The sequence below is a fragment of the Ascaphus truei genome, chromosome 6 (assembly GCF_040206685.1).
Source record: "Ascaphus truei isolate aAscTru1 chromosome 6, aAscTru1.hap1, whole genome shotgun sequence".
NCBI lineage: Eukaryota > Metazoa > Chordata > Amphibia > Anura > Ascaphidae > Ascaphus > Ascaphus truei.
Window position 1 is genome coordinate 43,364,943 of NC_134488.1, and position 17,570 is coordinate 43,382,512.

The 17,570-nt window shown below is 44.3% G+C and overlaps 1 protein-coding gene across 1 annotated transcript; it reads left to right on the plus strand.

Moving 5' to 3' along the window:
- The first annotated feature begins 7,954 nt into the window (after positions 1-7,954).
- Positions 7,955-10,248, plus strand: LOC142496939 (indolethylamine N-methyltransferase-like). Its single transcript, XM_075604054.1, has 3 exons — positions 7,955-8,203; positions 8,521-8,728; positions 9,115-10,248. The coding sequence occupies exons 1-3, from the start codon at positions 7,981-7,983 to the stop codon at positions 9,551-9,553; spliced, it is 870 nt and encodes a 289-aa protein (XP_075460169.1). The 5' UTR covers positions 7,955-7,980; the 3' UTR covers positions 9,554-10,248.
- The last annotated feature ends 7,322 nt before the right edge of the window (positions 10,249-17,570 follow it).

A 17,570-nucleotide genomic window follows, 5' to 3' on the forward strand; every position in this document is an offset into this window, starting at 1 on the left:
TTGCCCCCCTCCTCCACCCCTTGCCCCCACCTCCACCCCTTGCCCCCCTCCACCACCCCCTCCTCCCCTTCCCGGCGCCCTTCGCCTTCCTGCCCGCCTTACCGCCTCCCCACCCCCGCCTCTGCCTTTCACCCGCCCTTACTCCGGCCGCCTCTGCCTTTCACCCACCGCCTCACAGCCGCTGCACGCACTCAACAGACACCCGCCACACTCAACACATACCTGCCGCCACACACACCTGCTGCCTCCCGCCCCTACGCACCGACATCACTGTCCACCGCCTCCCACCCTAGCAGGACCCCCACGCACAGACAGCACTCACAACCCACGCGCCACCCGCCGCCTCACACCCTAGCAGGACCCCCACTCACAGACAGCACTCACAACCCACGCACCACCCGCCGCCTCACACCCTAGCAGGGACCCCCACTCACAGACAGCACTCACAACCCACGCGCCACCCGCCGCCTCACACCCTAGCAGGACCCACACTCACAGACAGCACTCACAACCCACGCACCACCCGCCGCCTCACACCCTAGCAGGACCCCCACTCGCAGACAGCACTCACAACCCACGCGCCACCCGCCGCCTCACACCCTAGCAGGACACACGCCTCACATTTTTACATCACTTATGGCACCAAAATATACATTGTACTGTGGTGTGGTTACAATAAACCATTTTTATACAACATCGTATTACATTTTCTTCCATCTTTCTTTTCAATATTATTATCCAACCTTTACAACAAATACTCACCTATTGTTCCACAATTTATAAATAATACTACCTATTACGCATTTACATCCCGGGCAACGCCGGGTATATCAGCTAGTATATATATATATATATACACCACACATACACCACACACACACACACACACACACACACACACACACACACACACACACACACACACACACACACACACACACACACACACACACACACACACATACATATATACACACACACACACACACACACATATACACACACACACCACACATATATACATATATACACACACACACCCTGCAGCCCGTTTTTCTCACACACACACACACACACACACACACACACACACACACACACACACACACACACACACACACACACACACACACACACACACACACACACACACACCTCTGTCTGGTGGCTTTTGCAGTCCCATTGGATGGGAGCGGTCACGTGACCGCTCCTCTGCTTCCCCTCAGAGGTTTTTTTTTTTTTTTTTTTTAAATGAGCTAGCAGCCCTTGTTTCCCGCTGCTGGCGGCCCTGATCGCGGCGCCCCTCTAGCCAAGCCGCGGCGCACCAGGGCGCCGCGGTGCACAGTTTGGGAAACACTGCTGTACCTGATTCGGCAGTCTGTGGTAGCAGACGTGAAGGTTTTGATAGCTGTGAAGCGTGGCCCCAGAGCAGGTTGAGGATTAGAGGATTAGGTGTTGCAAAAGCAAAGCGTGAGGGGTGGGACAGTGTGGTAGTATTAGGGCATTGGTGTTGGACGCAGGCCAATGAGAGGTGTGCGGGGGCGGGCATTGGACGCAGGCCAATGAGAGTCAGTGAGGGGTGGGACGCAGGCCAATGAGAGGTGTGCGGGGGCGGGCATTGGACGCAGGCCAATGAGAGTCAGTGAGGGGTGGGACGCAGGCCAATGAGAGGTGTGCGGGGGCGGGCATTGGACGCAGGCCAATGAGAGTCAGTGAGGGGTGGGACAGTGTGGCATTGGTGTTGGACGTAGGCCAATGAGAGGTGTGCGGGGGCGGGCATGGCCTGAGCCGGAGTGACAGGGCCATGGTCCAATGCGATTGACCCTTGGGACGCAGACATACTGTACAGTGATTTCACAAATATATAGTAGATGAATAATCACACTTAACCCTTTTAAAGTGAAAATAAACAAAATATGTAATAATATACAAATATTAAATGTAATCAAATTTTATACTAATTATAATATATAAATCAGTGTACTGTATATACATAAATTTATCTAATTTTATAAACCACATCCCATAAATTGAAAAATGGTAAAATATATAATGATATAAAAGAAAATAATCTATAACATATACATAATAAATCCATGCATATATGTGTATTTATCTGATTGCGTGAACCATATCCCATAAATTCATAAAAATAATGAAATATATAATAATATAATGGAAAATAATTTATATAACATATATTTAATAGAACCACAAATCTATGTAGTAAATGTATCACTAATGAATGAACTAAATAAATTAATCTGAAATAACCAAATTTTCATTAAATGAACAATAATAATAATAAATATTGAAAAACATAATATATATAACAGGATATATATCAAGATCATTAATTATTTTAAAGAAAGTGAATCAATTCCCAATCTTGATTGATTCCAGATGGGTAAAGTGTGTCCATACTGAATATCCAGAACATCTCACGTCTGTTGAGCATGTTCAACCTGTCTCCACCTCGTGGTGGCATAGGAACATGCTCAACAGCTGAAAAAGAGAAGCCCTGGATACCCCCCTGTGGACAACCAACAAAATGTCTAGCGACAGGATGAATGATGTTGCTTTTTTTGATGGCCCTGACATGTTCCATAATTCTAAGTTTTAAAGACCTAATGGTGCGGCCGATATAATGTTTTCCGCAACCACAACGAATGATATAAACTGTATAACTCGTATTACAATTGATGAAAGATGTAATCTTAATATTCTTAATAGGTCTTTTTATGCACGTCAGTGATAGGAGTCGCATATTGACAAATCACACAGTGGCCACATTTGTAAAAGCCTCTCGGAATGTTGCTAATACGTGGTTGATGGTGTGATATAAACATACTTGGTGATAGAAAGCCAGCTAGTGACTTAGCCTTTTTGAACACAAATTTGGGTCCCTCACTCACTTCATGTTGGTGATGGACGCCATTTTTAAACAAATCAGGCAAGTATATGTATCGGTGATTAATAATAATATTTTTTTGCTTTAAGAAATGGGATTAAGAAACATGTTACAAAGGACAAAAGGAAGCTGGATATTGCAGGCACGAGCGTTTTTATAATATATCAATATAAAGTGTTTGCGTTCAACTTAATTGGCTGACTAAAATGCACAGAGTAAAAAGGACCAGGTTCACAAAGCAGTGCTATGCTTCAGCACAGGGGCGACCAACTCCAGTCTTCAAGAGCAACCAACAGGTTAGGTTTTCATGATATCCCTGCTTCAGCACAGGCGGCTCAATCAGTGGCTCAGTCAAAGACTGAGCCACTGATTGAGCTACCTGTGCTGAAGCTGGGACTGATTGAACAACCTACTGAATGCTGAAGCAGGGACTGATTGAACAAACTATGCTAAAGCAGGGACTGATTGATCAATCTGTACTGAAGCACGGATATCCAAAAAAGCTGACCTGTTGGTAGCTCTTGAAGGAAGGAGTTGGTTACCACTGTGCTGAAGCATGTCCTCAATCTCATTAAAATGAATGGCCCTGCAGCATTGTTTAGTTAATCTTGGCAAAAGTGTGAGATTAGCTTCTCCATTCCAAGTCATTAGTCTGGTGGCATGATATGACGGGACACAGCATAGCAGAACATGCCAATCTGGGAGGGGTTTCGCAATTCGTCTCTTGTGCAAGGCTGCATACAGTATGTTTGCCTATTTTACAATGCAGTGCAAATATATTTTGAAATGCTTATCATTCAATTGGGTTACAAAGTACTCGTAGTCTTTGACAGAAAACAGCAGATCAAGGGCACCTGTAAAATAAAAATGGGAAAGTGCAGAACCGCACATAGCTTCCCATGACGTGAAGCAGGGGACAGGTGGGTATCAAGGGGAATAATATAAAAACAAAAAGAGAAACGGCGCAAAAAACCTCATGGTGTAATAAATAAAAAAGTGTTTAGAACTTAAAAAAGGTGAGTATTGCACGTACATCAAAAAAGATATAAATCAGCATGACATGTTAGGGACATGTTACCACTATGCAGACTGCGACCTTGGACCCCGTTGTAACAGCCCAGCAACGTGGTCCAAGGTCGCAGTCTGCATAGTGGTAACATGTCCCTAACATGTCATGCTGATTTATATCTTTTTTGATGTACGTGCAATACTCACCTTTTTTAAGTTATAAACACATATTTATTTATTACACCATGAGGTTTTTTGCGCCGTTTCTCTTTTTGTTTTTATATTAGTCTCGGTATGTGGAGCCATCCCACGAACACAGCAGCACTTACCTCTATTCCAAACAGATTATATTTGTTATAATCACTCTCTAAAGGGTTAACACTGTTTTAATTTGCGCTAGCAAATTGATACTCTAGCACATTATCACATTTTTATGAGCACAGATCACCCTTTTTTCACTGGGTATCACGGGGACAAAGAGGAATGTCAAAGGGGAAACTTGAGAATTGTGAGGTCCTTTATTTCAGCTCAGCGCAGAAGGCTTGTATCAGGGTTATATCCTAATCTAGAGCAGAGCAGGGTGAAGGAAGTGTGGCAAAAAATAAATGTAAAAATATGATTTAAAATTTGCAATTGGGCTGCATCAAGTTTTCTTATGCAAAGTTACATATGTAACTAATTACCCTCAGAGGTGCGGCAAACCCATTTTGCAGTGTTTTAAAGTGTTCTATGTAAACATATGTGTGCATTTTCTTGGAAGCGAAATCAATCTTTTTATTGAGTACAATATTTAGTCTCCCTTTGTTTCAGGCCAGGCATGAGCCTTCATCAGGTTGTACACAGACAGGACAACGTCCCAAAACAAGTGCTACAATAACTTTCTCAAGGGTACAAATAGAGGCATGAGTGAATAAATGCTGTAGCTAAGTCCTAGTGTCTGCGGGAAGAATAAAAATGGATCTATGCAGCCTGGAGTCGAGCCTACTGTATAGATGTGTGTGCATGAAGGATACAGTGTATGGGGGAGGGAGAGACATAATCAGAGAGCCCAGTAGAGCAGTGGGTCCATTGGCTCCAGCACCTACCTGTAAAGTAAAGGTACTTCAAAACTCCCGATATCGGAGTCTCCTATGTTCTCCTTGGTACTTTGTGGATATTTTCCTGATGTGTGTGTGCTCCTGTCAGAAGGATAATCAGCAACCGGAATGAAGAAAAATTGGCAGTGCGCGGCAAAAGTTAAAAATGTAGGATGTGACTTGAAGAGATTTTATGAGCAATATGCATGCAAAAACAAGTACAGCCCTCTGACGCGTTTCACAGCTGTGCTTTGTCAAAGAGTGACTGCAAGTTATAAAATGAGCTCTTAAGTAGTGGTTCCCGGTGGTCACGTGCACTGTTGAGATCAGAAGCAAAAAGTCCACCTCATCCAGGGATACTGTCACGAGGAAGACTCCAGGAGTGTGTAGGACCTCGGTGGCCAGAACAGTGGGCAGCAGGCAAGACTCGTTATGGTCGCAGGCAGCGTGGTCGGGGTCACAGGCAAGGTCAGAGGCAGGCGGCAGATAGCGTGGTCAGGATCACAGGCAGAGGTCGCCAGCAGGAATGCAGGAACAGGGCAGGGAAGCAGGAACAGGAGTGGAACTCAGGAACAGGACTGGGACTAGGGAACAGGACTGGGATTTGCTAGAAGGAAACAGACTGGGGCAAGCTAGTTCAATAGCAAGGGCCTTTAATAATGTTACAAGAAATTCAAGGAACAGTTCAGGTCAGATCAGGTCAAAAACAGGAGTCGGGATCACAAAACAGGCAAATAGGAACAGGAAACTACTGTATAAGGCAATCAGAGACAGAAATTAACACACATTCCCAGCTAGCTCAAACTCCCACACCCACCACATGATGAATATATATTTATGTCAACCAGAGAGCTACTGAGCGTGGCAATTGCATACAACAAGAGACAGGGGGTGCCCAATGCTACATCCCATTGACAAAACATATATAATGAAAAGTATAAAGTAAAAAACTTCAATAATAATAATAATATTAAATACTTGGTTATTTGGTTAACCCTTTGGCCAAAGCGCCATAAGCCTGCATACCAACGTCAAGATATAACCAAATTAATGCAGATCCTACACTACACAACAATGTGAACCCTTCCTTTTACCTCTGTAAGAGGGGAATAACCATAATAGGTCTTGTTCCTGCAGCAAATGAAATGACCTCCGAAGTTAAAAAGGTGAGGGAGGAGGAGAGAGCTCTGGAGGGAGGTGCCACAGCCTCCAATTGACTGCTACCAGTCAGACATAGATTAACACACATTCCCAGCTAGCTCAAACTCCCACACCCACCACATGTTGAATATATATTTATGTCAACCAGAGAGCTACTGAGCGTGGCAATTGCATACAACAAGAGAGAGGGGGTGCCCAATGCTACATCCCATTGACAAAACATATATTATGAAAAGTATAAAGTAAAAAACTTCAATAACAATAATAATATTAAATACGTGGTTATTTGGTTAACCCTTTGGCCAAAGCGTCATAACCCTGCATACCAACGTCCTAGACAGAAGACAGGACACCTAAGAGGAGACAGACAGGGGAAAACCCAGTGCAGACAGAAACAGCAGCTCACCCGGACAAAGGAACTGGAGAGATGGATCTAGGAACCTATGTATGGGCTATCCCTTACTAATACAATGTATCCAATGAAAAGGAAACCACAGTCTAAACCGTAACACACCACTAAGGGAAACAGATACATGTGACACAAAAGTATCATAACATGACATTTAAAAAATAACGTAATAGCTACATGAAAAAAACTATGTATTCCTGAGAATGCATCAGGAAAAAGAGACATTTAACTCGTGAAGAAACAAAATAGTCATCCCAGATCCCTCATTAATGGTATTCCCAAGGGACAATTTCTCTGCTTGCGGAGATTGTGTTCAGAGGATGACCCTTTCATTAAACAATCTAAAGACCCAACAGACGATTCATACGGAGGGCCTGTAAAACTCACGACATCAGAGAGGCTTACAACCATGTTTTATTAACAGATAGGCAAGATCTGATACCACACAGAGCACACAGCAGATTAAAATCTACATGAAAAAACAATAAACTGAGAGCTGACACTTCTTTAAGCACCTTGTTTATTACACAATATAATAAATAAGCTCAAGAGATTTGCACTATCATTAATAAGAATTGGGATATACTCAAATTGGATAGAGACCTCAGACCAGAGATAACCATGTGCCCAAGATTTGCCTTTAAGAAAGCAAAGTCACTGTCCTATTTATCCCCAGTCTCTTCAATTCCAACCAAGAGAATACCAACATACATGGCATTCCAAAAGGCTTCTTCAAGCATGGTTATTGCACTATGTGCTAGTATGCGAACCCCAACAAAAAAATTGTATACCACAATCATAATTATCAGATAAAAACCTTTATCAATTGCCATACTAGTTTTGTGGTTCTGTATACTTGAGCTGAACATGAAATTACATAAAAGAGTAGTAGTTCTCAGTACTCCCCACTACATCTTTCCACGTGGGATATCCATGTGAACACCTAACGAATGTTAGCATCATTCGATCTTCACAGAGCAGGACTATGGATAGAGATTTCGAGGAGAACAACCACAAAAATCAAGTTGTCTTGGTGATAAGTAGAGTAGATGATCTAGTCAATTACAGTAAGTGCTATTAAGACACATCTTGAAGGTTGATCATAAGGATTACATTTGGAGATCCTTGTCCTAATACCACTACACTTTGACATTACCCTATTGTGCTGATCTGTGACTAAAGATGAAATCTAACAAAGCTACTGTATGTTTCATGAGATATGCCAATGACAATCATATGTAGTAAAGAATGCAGGGCAGTAGAGCACTTAGAAGTTGTGGCCAAATAAGTTGTAAGGTAAATTATACTGCACATACAAATTGGAGAGTAACCAAACAATATTCAGTGTTGTGCCAAGCGGTTACTGAATAACAGCTTTATCAGCACAAATTTCCTTGGATGAACCAGTGGGGTGGATGCCCACTATAAATGAAACCAGCCACAGCAGTGACCCATGCAGCTGCAGAAGACTTCACAGCCTCACAATGTCCTCTGGTTTCACTGACAAACTTGTCTATCAAAATGATTTTGACCCCAAAGATTATTTAGATCAATATTATGGGGCTGTATCAGGGATTTTCATTAAGGACGGTTATCTGGACTTTATTCTGAAAAAACTGCACAGAGCTTTTACTAAAGGTAGGATATTTTGGTTAATTGTATTTGATTTTGTTGCTGTTAGTGGCCAAAATATCATGGTGTTCATGTATCTAGTTGACCCGCCTGTAAGTACCATGCATTGTGTCAATGATTTATTATTGCATATGTTTGCCTCTGTGTTATATAGAAGAAACTCGTTTCTACTTCATTTCACAAGATTTTATAGTGCCTGCAGATTAGATTATTCGATTTGTCTTGCTGATCGTAATACATGTTATCAGTAATCCCTTCCAACATTTCACTGGTCAAATCCCATGTTGAGGTGGCATTGAGTTATCCTTTTTTTGTCTCACAAGGGGGGGTTAAAGGAGACTCCATGATTGACATTGGACCTGGACCAGCTATTTACCAGGAGCTGTCTGCCTGCGAGGCATTTAAAGACATCACTGCGGCAGATTTTACCGACCGTAACCGAGAGTACCTGGAGAGATGGAGGAGTAACGAGCCTGGTCTGTTTGACTGGACACCAGCCCTAAAATTTGTGTGTGACCTAGAAGGTCGCAGGTAGGCAAAGATCTAGAAGTAGTGCACTGGAGCTGGAGGAATAACATAGCTACACAATAGCAGAGCAAATGTCATGTGTTATCATCAATAACAACAAAAAGTGGAGTTCAATGCAGCACCAAATTTATTAAAGGAAAAATCCCATTGACATTAACTGCAACATTGCAACAAATAGATAATTAAACAGTTGGAGGGTGTTAGGTGGAGGTGCTGGAACTGATTTTATAAGCAATGCTCCAATGTCTTCCCCAAATGAAGAATTTAGACCCAGATTGACTTAGTCACTTAGTGTAGCCATATAGTGCACTGCGGCTTGGGAGCATTTAGTAAATAATGGTCCGACTACTGTAAATCAGAAACTAACTTTCTGTTATTCCATCTTCCAGTGGGAAGCTGGCAGAGAAGCAGGAGAAACTGAGGAAGACACTTAAAAGAGTGGTGAAGTGTGATGTTACCAAGAGCAACCCTCTTGACCCATTGGTCCTACCCAAGGCTGACTGTGTTCTCACTGTGGGATGCCTGGAATGTGCCTGTAAAGACCTAGAGACCTACAAGAACGTCATCAAAAATCTCTCATCGCTGCTGAAAGTTGGAGGGCACTTGATCATTGGCAGTATATTGGGTAGCACCATATTCAGATGTGGATCCAAGCAATTCTCTCTCCTCAACCTGAGTGAGGATTTTCTTAAGAGAGCTGTAACTGAGACCGGCTTTGCCATTGAGGATCTTGAAGTCCTCCCCAGAGAATATGATAAACCCCTGTTTGATATCTGTAATCACACTGCCGGTATTTTTATCCTTGCACGAAAACTGAAAGATATATAATGAAGGCAAATGCAACCAATCTACATAAAGCAATAATGTAATCTCAGTTACCAGCTACGAAAAAAAGATGTGAGCATACCATTCTTAGAGAGTCATTCTTAAGCTTTAATTGGTGGTGGTTGGAAAATATTTAGTATAGTAACCAGACAGCATCAATATCTTTTCAGAGTAATACAGTTCTTCTTAAAATTAGTATCCATGACCTTCCTACAGTGTATTAAATAATTATCTTAAGGTAAATTAACGTAATTCAATTTAACTGCTGTGTCAATGAATACTCTATCCACCTTTAAGACCCATCTTAAAACCCACCTCCTTAATGAAGCACATGGGGAGCTCCGCTGGCTGATACTATGCACCACATAGATCGACCTTGACCCCTTGCAGGCGCACTTACCAGAACACCTTCCTACTGTCTCTGTACGTTCTTCCAATTTACTACTTAGATTGTAAGCTCTTTGGAGCTGGGACTCCTTTCTCTAGTGTTACTTTTATGTCTGAAGCGCTTATTCCCACTTTGCGGTATATTATTATGTGACGTGTGTTACTGCTGTGACGAGCTATGTACGTGGATGGCGCTATATAAATAAAGATATACACACAGTACCTTAATACATATTATACATGTTTTGAATGGTAAAAGCAATCATAGTATCTGAATAATAAATCTTTTGCTTTTAGATTACAAATACAAAGTTTCCAGAGTCCAGTTTGTATTCATATAGAACGAACTGCACCACAAAAATCAAGTTGTCTTGGTGATAAGTAGAGTAGATGATCTAGTCACTTACAGTAAGTGCTATTAAGACACATCTTGAAGGTTGATCATAAGGATTACATTTGGAGATCCTTGTCCTAATACCACTACACTTTGACATTACCCTATTGTGCTGATCTGTGACTAAAGATGAAATCTAACAAAGCTACTGTATGTTTCATGAGATATGCCAATGACAATCATATGTAGTAAAGAATGCAGGGCAGTAGAGCACTTAGAAGTTGTGGCCAAATAAGTTGTAAGGTGAATTATACTGCACATACAAATTGGAGAGTAACCAAACAATATTCAGTGTTGTGCCAAGCGGTTACTGAATAACAGCTTTATCAGCACAAATTTCCTTGGATGTTTTTTCCATTTTTGGATGTTTCCATTTTCCAGCGTTTTATTAAAGACACAGTAAATGAATCCATGACATAAAATGGGGATCAATTAAACATCAAATTTGTCAGCAGATTAGAACCATATGGCCCACCGTGTCTGCACATTGTCTACAGACCATATTAAAACCTTGACTTTATTCTTTATTAGGATAGCGTTATGCCTATCACAAGCATTTAAAAGAAATGTACTGTATTCATCTCTACCACATCTGTTGGGATTAGTATTATTAATAATAATAATAATAATAATAAACTTCCTCATACTTCCTCCCAAGCCTGTCCCAACAGCCCCTTCTACATTACTCTTGGTAGCACTATCATACACCCAGTATCACAAGCAGGCCCAGCAACAGGGGGGGTCTGCCGGTGTTGGCATCCTGGGCCCTGTGAGTCAGGGGGCCAGGCTGCCCGGGCCCCCTGCGTGCCCGATAATATAATATTTTTTTTTAAAATGCACTGTGGCTGCACCTGGTGCCGGGTCTCTCTAACGGCAGTGCCAGAAGTTAGCTGGGCTAAGTTTCCGGCGCGCCGGCGTGAGAGGGAGGCCCGGAATGCGCGTGTGAGCAGCAGCTTGGGACATTTGCCTGCGGCGGGGTCGGCGGCAACAGCTTTGACCTGCCGTCGGGCCCCCCACAGCACTGCCACCTGCAGCACTAGTAGCCTCTGGCACCACCCCCCGTAGCCACCGCCCCCGCAGCTACAACCCCCCTGCATCACCGCCACCTGCAGCACTGCCAGATACCGGCCACTGCCCCCCCATAGCACTGTTAGCCGCCACAGCCCCCTCCCACCCCCCTGAAGCACCACCCCCCCCTCCCGGCAGCACCGCCAGCCACCGGTTCCCACCCCGCAGCACCGCCTAACCCCCTTCCCCCCCAACGTTTCCGCCAGCCACGGCTCCCCCCGTAGCACCGCCACCCCCCTGTAGTACTGCCAGCCAACAGCTCCCCCCCAGCAGCAATGCGAGCCATCGGCTCCCCCCGCAGCGCCAGAAGTTAGCGTGGCTAAGTTTCCGGCACGCCGGCGTGAGAGGGAGGTCCGGAACGTGCGTGTGAGCAGCAGCGTGGGACATTTGCCTGCGGTGGCCCACCCCGCAGCCACCGGGCCTGACCTGAGACCATCCACAAGGTAAGTCTGACTATTATTTGTATTGGGGGTGTATTTTTTATATATATTGGGGGGGGGGTATATTTTTATATGTATTGGAGGGTGGGGATATATTTTTATATGTATTGGGGGGTGTATTTTTATATGTATTGGGGGGTGTATTTTTATATGTATTGGGGGTTAAGTAAAAGTTGCGCGCTAATTTTTTTTTCCTTGGTAGGTGCGCTATGGTTTGGGAGGGTTCTGCTCCTTTCATTTGTCCCGGGCCCCATGATTTGTGTTGGTGGCCCTGATCACAAGCAGGCTGCCTGGGGGTCACATTTGACTCCTCCCTCACATTCTCCTCTCGTATTCATAATGTAGCTAAAACTTGTTGTTTTTTTCCTCCTTAACTTGCAAAGATACGCCCTTTCCTCTGTCCCTTTACTGCTAAAACTATAATGCAGGCCCCCATTCTCTCCCGTCTTGACTATTGTAACCTTATACTGTTCGGCTGTCCTGCCTCTCACCTGTCTCCCCTACAATCTATCCTAAATACTGCTGCCAGAATCACTTTATTCTCTCCTAAATCTCTCCTTTGAAAATCTCTCTCCTGGCTTCAAAATGATTGAGCCACCTCTGCTGAAGCAGGGATATCCTGAAAGCCTGACATGTTGAAGGCTCTTGAGGACAGGAGTTGGCCTGCCCTGTAATTGACGGCCTTGTTTTGAGATTTCTGCTAGGTAAGCACTGGGGGTTGGCAGCCTCAATGTGAAGCAACAGGTGTCTCACTTCATCTGTTAAAACATGTCGTGAAATAGACTATAACAATCAGATAACTACACTGATTAAATCCAAGTATTTAATGGAACATAGTGCAAGGGACGGAGGACACAACTATAAAAAGATTTACTGGCAAAAATGTGCACGGGAGACTCCTGTGGCGGGTAGGATCTCGGTGGCCGGAACAGCACGAGCGTAGTAGGGGTTACAAGCAGGGGTCCGAGGCAGGCGGCAGGTAGCGAAGTCAGGTAACAAGCAGGGGTCCGAGGCAGGCGGCAGGTAGCGAAGTCAGGTAACAAGCAGAGGTCGGCAACGAGGAGACAGGAACAGGACAGGCGGGGCAGGACAGGGACTGAGAACAGGGAGCAGGGACTGAGACCGGGGAGCAGGAACAAACAGGGACAAGCCAGATTACTAGCAAGGGCTTTTACTGTGAACAGACTCAAATACAGGTACAGGTACTTGAACGGATCAGGAATCAAAGACATGAGCAATACTGAAGGAGTCTGACTTCAAGCAAAGGCAAAACCAACAGACAGGAAGCAAGCTATAAGGACAGAGACAGGAGCAACAAGAAGACAGACAGACAGAGGAACCCAGAGCCACCCAGTGGACAAGGAAGCTATGGCTAGGCAGGAGGTTTAGGCGACCCTGACAAAATGTATTATTGGCGCGAGGCCTCTGTAACTGCTTCTTCCTTGCTCTCCGGTGGCTTCTGGTGACATGTCGTCATGACAACGTGGATTCAAATGACACCCCAGGGTCAAATAGCAAAGCGAAGTCACATGATGTTGTGACGTCAAATGAGCCGCCGATGCGGAGAGAAGGTAAAGGGGGGGGGGGGGGGGGGAGAGGGAGGGGGCGCAAGAAACAAGTTTGCTCACCCCTGCTGTACACCATGAAGTTTGAAGCAGCTCATCTTCCAGAGAAGCCTTCTTCTCTGCTGCTCTGCTAGAGACCAGAACCACGCACCCACGACCAGTAACCCTCTGCAGTTCCGCCCGGCTCTCTTTCAAGCCCTGCGGTTGGAATCCCCTTTGCTGTGATATAATTTCCCTTAAAATACTTGTCTCAAACAGCCCCTAAGTTGTTCCCCTTACAGGCTAGGTGAGAATGGAGAACCCCTCCTCTGATTCCTTCTGGGATCTGAGGATAAATGGCTGAACCCTGTCTTATATAACCTTCACCCCATCCTCTGAGCAAATGTAAGGGTAGGCTTACTTACACGGCCATCCACTACAGGGTGACTCCTCTAGCAACTTCTAGAAGCAAGGCGTAGCAAGTGATCTAACCTTTAAATTGAAACACAAAATATGTTACATGTATCTATGTATCTCTTTATTTAAATAGCTCCTTGAATGTACATAGCGCTTCACAGTAGTAATACACGTGACAATCATATAAATAACAAATAATACAAATAATAGATCATGGAAATAAGTTCTTCAGACTTAATTAACATTTAGGAAGAGGAGTGCCTGCTCCGAAGAGCTTACAATCTAATTGGTAGGTAGGAAGGATGTACAGAGACAGAAGGAGGGCGTTTTGGTGTACGTCTGCAAGGGGCCAAGCTTTATGTATCGTGTATAGTACTATCCATGTTGCTACTCATATGCTTCGTTAAGCAAATGTGTTTTAAGGTGGGTCTTAAAGGTGGATAGAGAGGGTGCTAGTCGGGTGTTGAGGGGAAGGGCATTCCAGAGGCGTGGGGCAGTTAGTGAGAAAGGTTTCAGGCAGGAGAGGGCTTTAGATACAAAGGGGGTAGAGAGAAGACATCCTTGAGCAGAACATGAGAATATGCAACATCTCGGGCCTGTTAAAAGAATTAACCCCTTCACTTTCCTAGGGACCAGGACTCACCAGGGTCAAATAGTCTAGCACAGGGATGCTCAAAGTTAGGGGCATCTGAGCTTCGCTGCGGGGGGCGGGTGTTTACAGAGGCCCCGCGCGGTTCCCAAAGGCATTTAAATTAATGCCGGGGGAGCTGCAAGCCCTCTGTATACGTCTCCTTACCTTGGTTCAGACGCTCCTGGTGACGCGTCGCCATGACAACGCGGCATCAAATGACGCTGCGGGGTCATGTGACATGACGTCAGAACCAAGGAAAGCCGGAGGGGCGCGAGGAGACGGGGATAGCCGGCAAGGGGGCGCAGGGAAAAAAGATTGTGCTCCCCTGGCCTAGCATACCCTAAGAGTACTACATATATATGTGTATATATATATATATATATATATATATATATATAAATTGGGGTCTGGCTTTGAAAGTCTCCTAGCTACAAAACTAGGGCAAATTGGTACAAAAATACTGCACCAGATTTACCAATCATGGAAATCCTATTGGTTTCAATTGGAATCTTTGTCCCGATTGAATCTGATACCGTTTATTTTCCTCAGACTTTCACAAATAAACCCCATTGTGTCATTCTCATCTCTCGTCTCTTAGCCTCAATGTACTGTAGTTGGGTCTTTGCCCTGTGTGTTTCAGCTTGCGAATTGGGGAGTGTCAATAGGAAGAGTTACGTGACACACAGATTATAATGAAACGTATCAAACTCGGCCCTGGAGTCATCAAAGCAAGATCAGCGATATCTGCCTGTGACTACAATGGTGAATACCCCTGATTTGGGCGCCGTGCAGCGGATCGCTCTCTGTTGACTCTGTGTCACTTTTTTTTATCTTGTATTTGCACACAAATAATCCGCAAGGTCTGAAGTGGAGTCAAATTCTCTGATTAACAATGTGCGTCACATGTAGGATACCCCTGAGGAAGCGAGCTACTGTAGTACTTGTGAAATGCGTAGGGTGTGTGATTGGAGCTCTGACAGTATTGGGAATCTGATTGTGGAGGAGAACGGAGATGCTGACGGAGGTTTCCAGGCAGTACTGACACGTCATTGCGAGACGTCATCACGCCATCGTATCAGAACAGGGGGCAGAGCCTGGACGTGAACCAGGAAGGAACCTGTACCTCAACTCTCCAAGCATCAACTCTGAGCTCCAAGCGGACGCCGAGAGACAGCAGAGAGTAAGCGTGCACTCTACAAACCACTCAGAGGCCAATGATACAGGGCTGGGACATCAAATGTTAACTTCTAATCTTTCGGCCACTAAATGGGAAGTTTGCAAAGCTGTTACATTAACCTCCTCTCAGCCAGATACATGAATGCTTTGGGGATTTGAATCTAGAGTTGCTAAGGGGCATTATGTCAATGTCATGCCCCGCCTATGTATCAGTTTATGAAAGCTCTCTGTATCAACGTTGCGCAACTAGTTGGAGGAGGTCAGGGTGGAATAAAGGAGTCATTATGGGAAGAGTTATTAGGAGTGTTATATGAGCAGCTAAGTGAAGAGTTATAGAAACAGTTCAAGGAGCAGCTAAGGGTAGATTTGTAAGAACATTTAGGTTATAGGAAGGGGTTATAGGAATAGATAGGGAGGTGTTACAGTATAGGGAGAGGTTATACTAGCAGTTAGGAAGTGGTGTTAGGAGCAGTTGGGGAAGGAATTATGGGGAGTGAATATACTGTAGGAGCAGTTAGAAAATTAGTTTTATGGAATGTTTATGGGAGCATTTATAGGGAGCAGTTATAAGAGCAGTTAGGGGAAGATTTATAGGGAGTGGTTAAAAGAGCAGTTACGGGAGGAGTTATAGGGAGCAGCTAGAGATGCAGTTAGGGGAGGAGTTATAGGGAGGTGTTAGAAATGCAGTTAGGGGAGGAGTTATAGAGGGCAATTATAGGGAGCAGTTGTGGGAGGTGTTACAGGATGAGGTTATTGGAGCAGTTAGAGATGCAGTTAGGGGAGGAGTTATAGGGGAGGAGTTATAGGGGGCAGTTATAGGGAGCAGTTAGGGGAGGAGTTACAGAGAGCAGTTATAGGGAGCAGTTAGGGAAAGATTTATATGTAGCAGTTATAACAGCAGTTAGGGGAGGATTTATAGGGGGCAGTTATAGGAACAGTTACGGGAGGAGTTATAGGGAGAGGTTATAGGAGCAGTTAGGCAAAGATTTATAGGGAGCAGTTATAAGAGTAGTTATGGGAGGAGTTATAGGGAGAGATTACATTGCAGTTAGAGGAATTACAGGGAGTGGTTGCAACTCTGGTGAGACACAATTCATATAAGGTGACAGATCATGATTTAAAAGGAGTTTCATTGGTACACTGTATACGCCGACCTTTTTAAACACACAAAAACATTTGTTTTTATTTTTTAAACTCTGATCCTGTATTTGTAGCACAACAAAATATAAACAAGGTTTAGGGTACAGGGTACAAGAGGGTTTTGCATAGTGGAATATAACGTTTTCACTGCTGAAAGACCAGCATCATCTGGCGCTATCACGTCCATGTTATCTCTTGGGGTAGCGATCAGCCCCCAATGACATGAACGGAAGTGGAGGGGGCGTCATTTATACAATAATTACATGACTTTTCTTGTTAATCATAAGGACGTCTTCATGGGTTTGTAGGATATCTATTCTGAAGCCAGGGTCACGATTGATGTGTGAATGGCCCCCGATAGCATTAACTCAGCCCCCTTTCCAAATCACTCCAAGTCTATAATATTTTCTCCACTTTATTGGAAAAAGCAGCAGAATACAGGTTCTTGTGAATGGTGTGTAGTAGTGATTTGTAGTTAGAAGCAGGTAGAAAGAGATGGCCTTGCCATAGGAGAGTAACATAGATGCGTGCTGTACTCACTGTCTGCAGGGTGGAAAAGGAAGTGAGGAGCAATGTGGGTAAAAGGAATAGTCTTGGGACAGACTAACTGTGAACAAAACAGGGGGGAGGGCAGACTAGCCCATTCTGGTAAGGATATCAGAGGCTGCAGTAGCAACTCACTGATTACTTGCCCAGAGGCAAGAAATGCAACATTGTTACATATCACACAGGCACAGTGTGTGTGTGTGCAAACTCCATGCAGCTTAAATAAGAACTGACAGGCAGAAGCTGCAAAGGAAAGAGGGGGGTGGAACAGGGATGT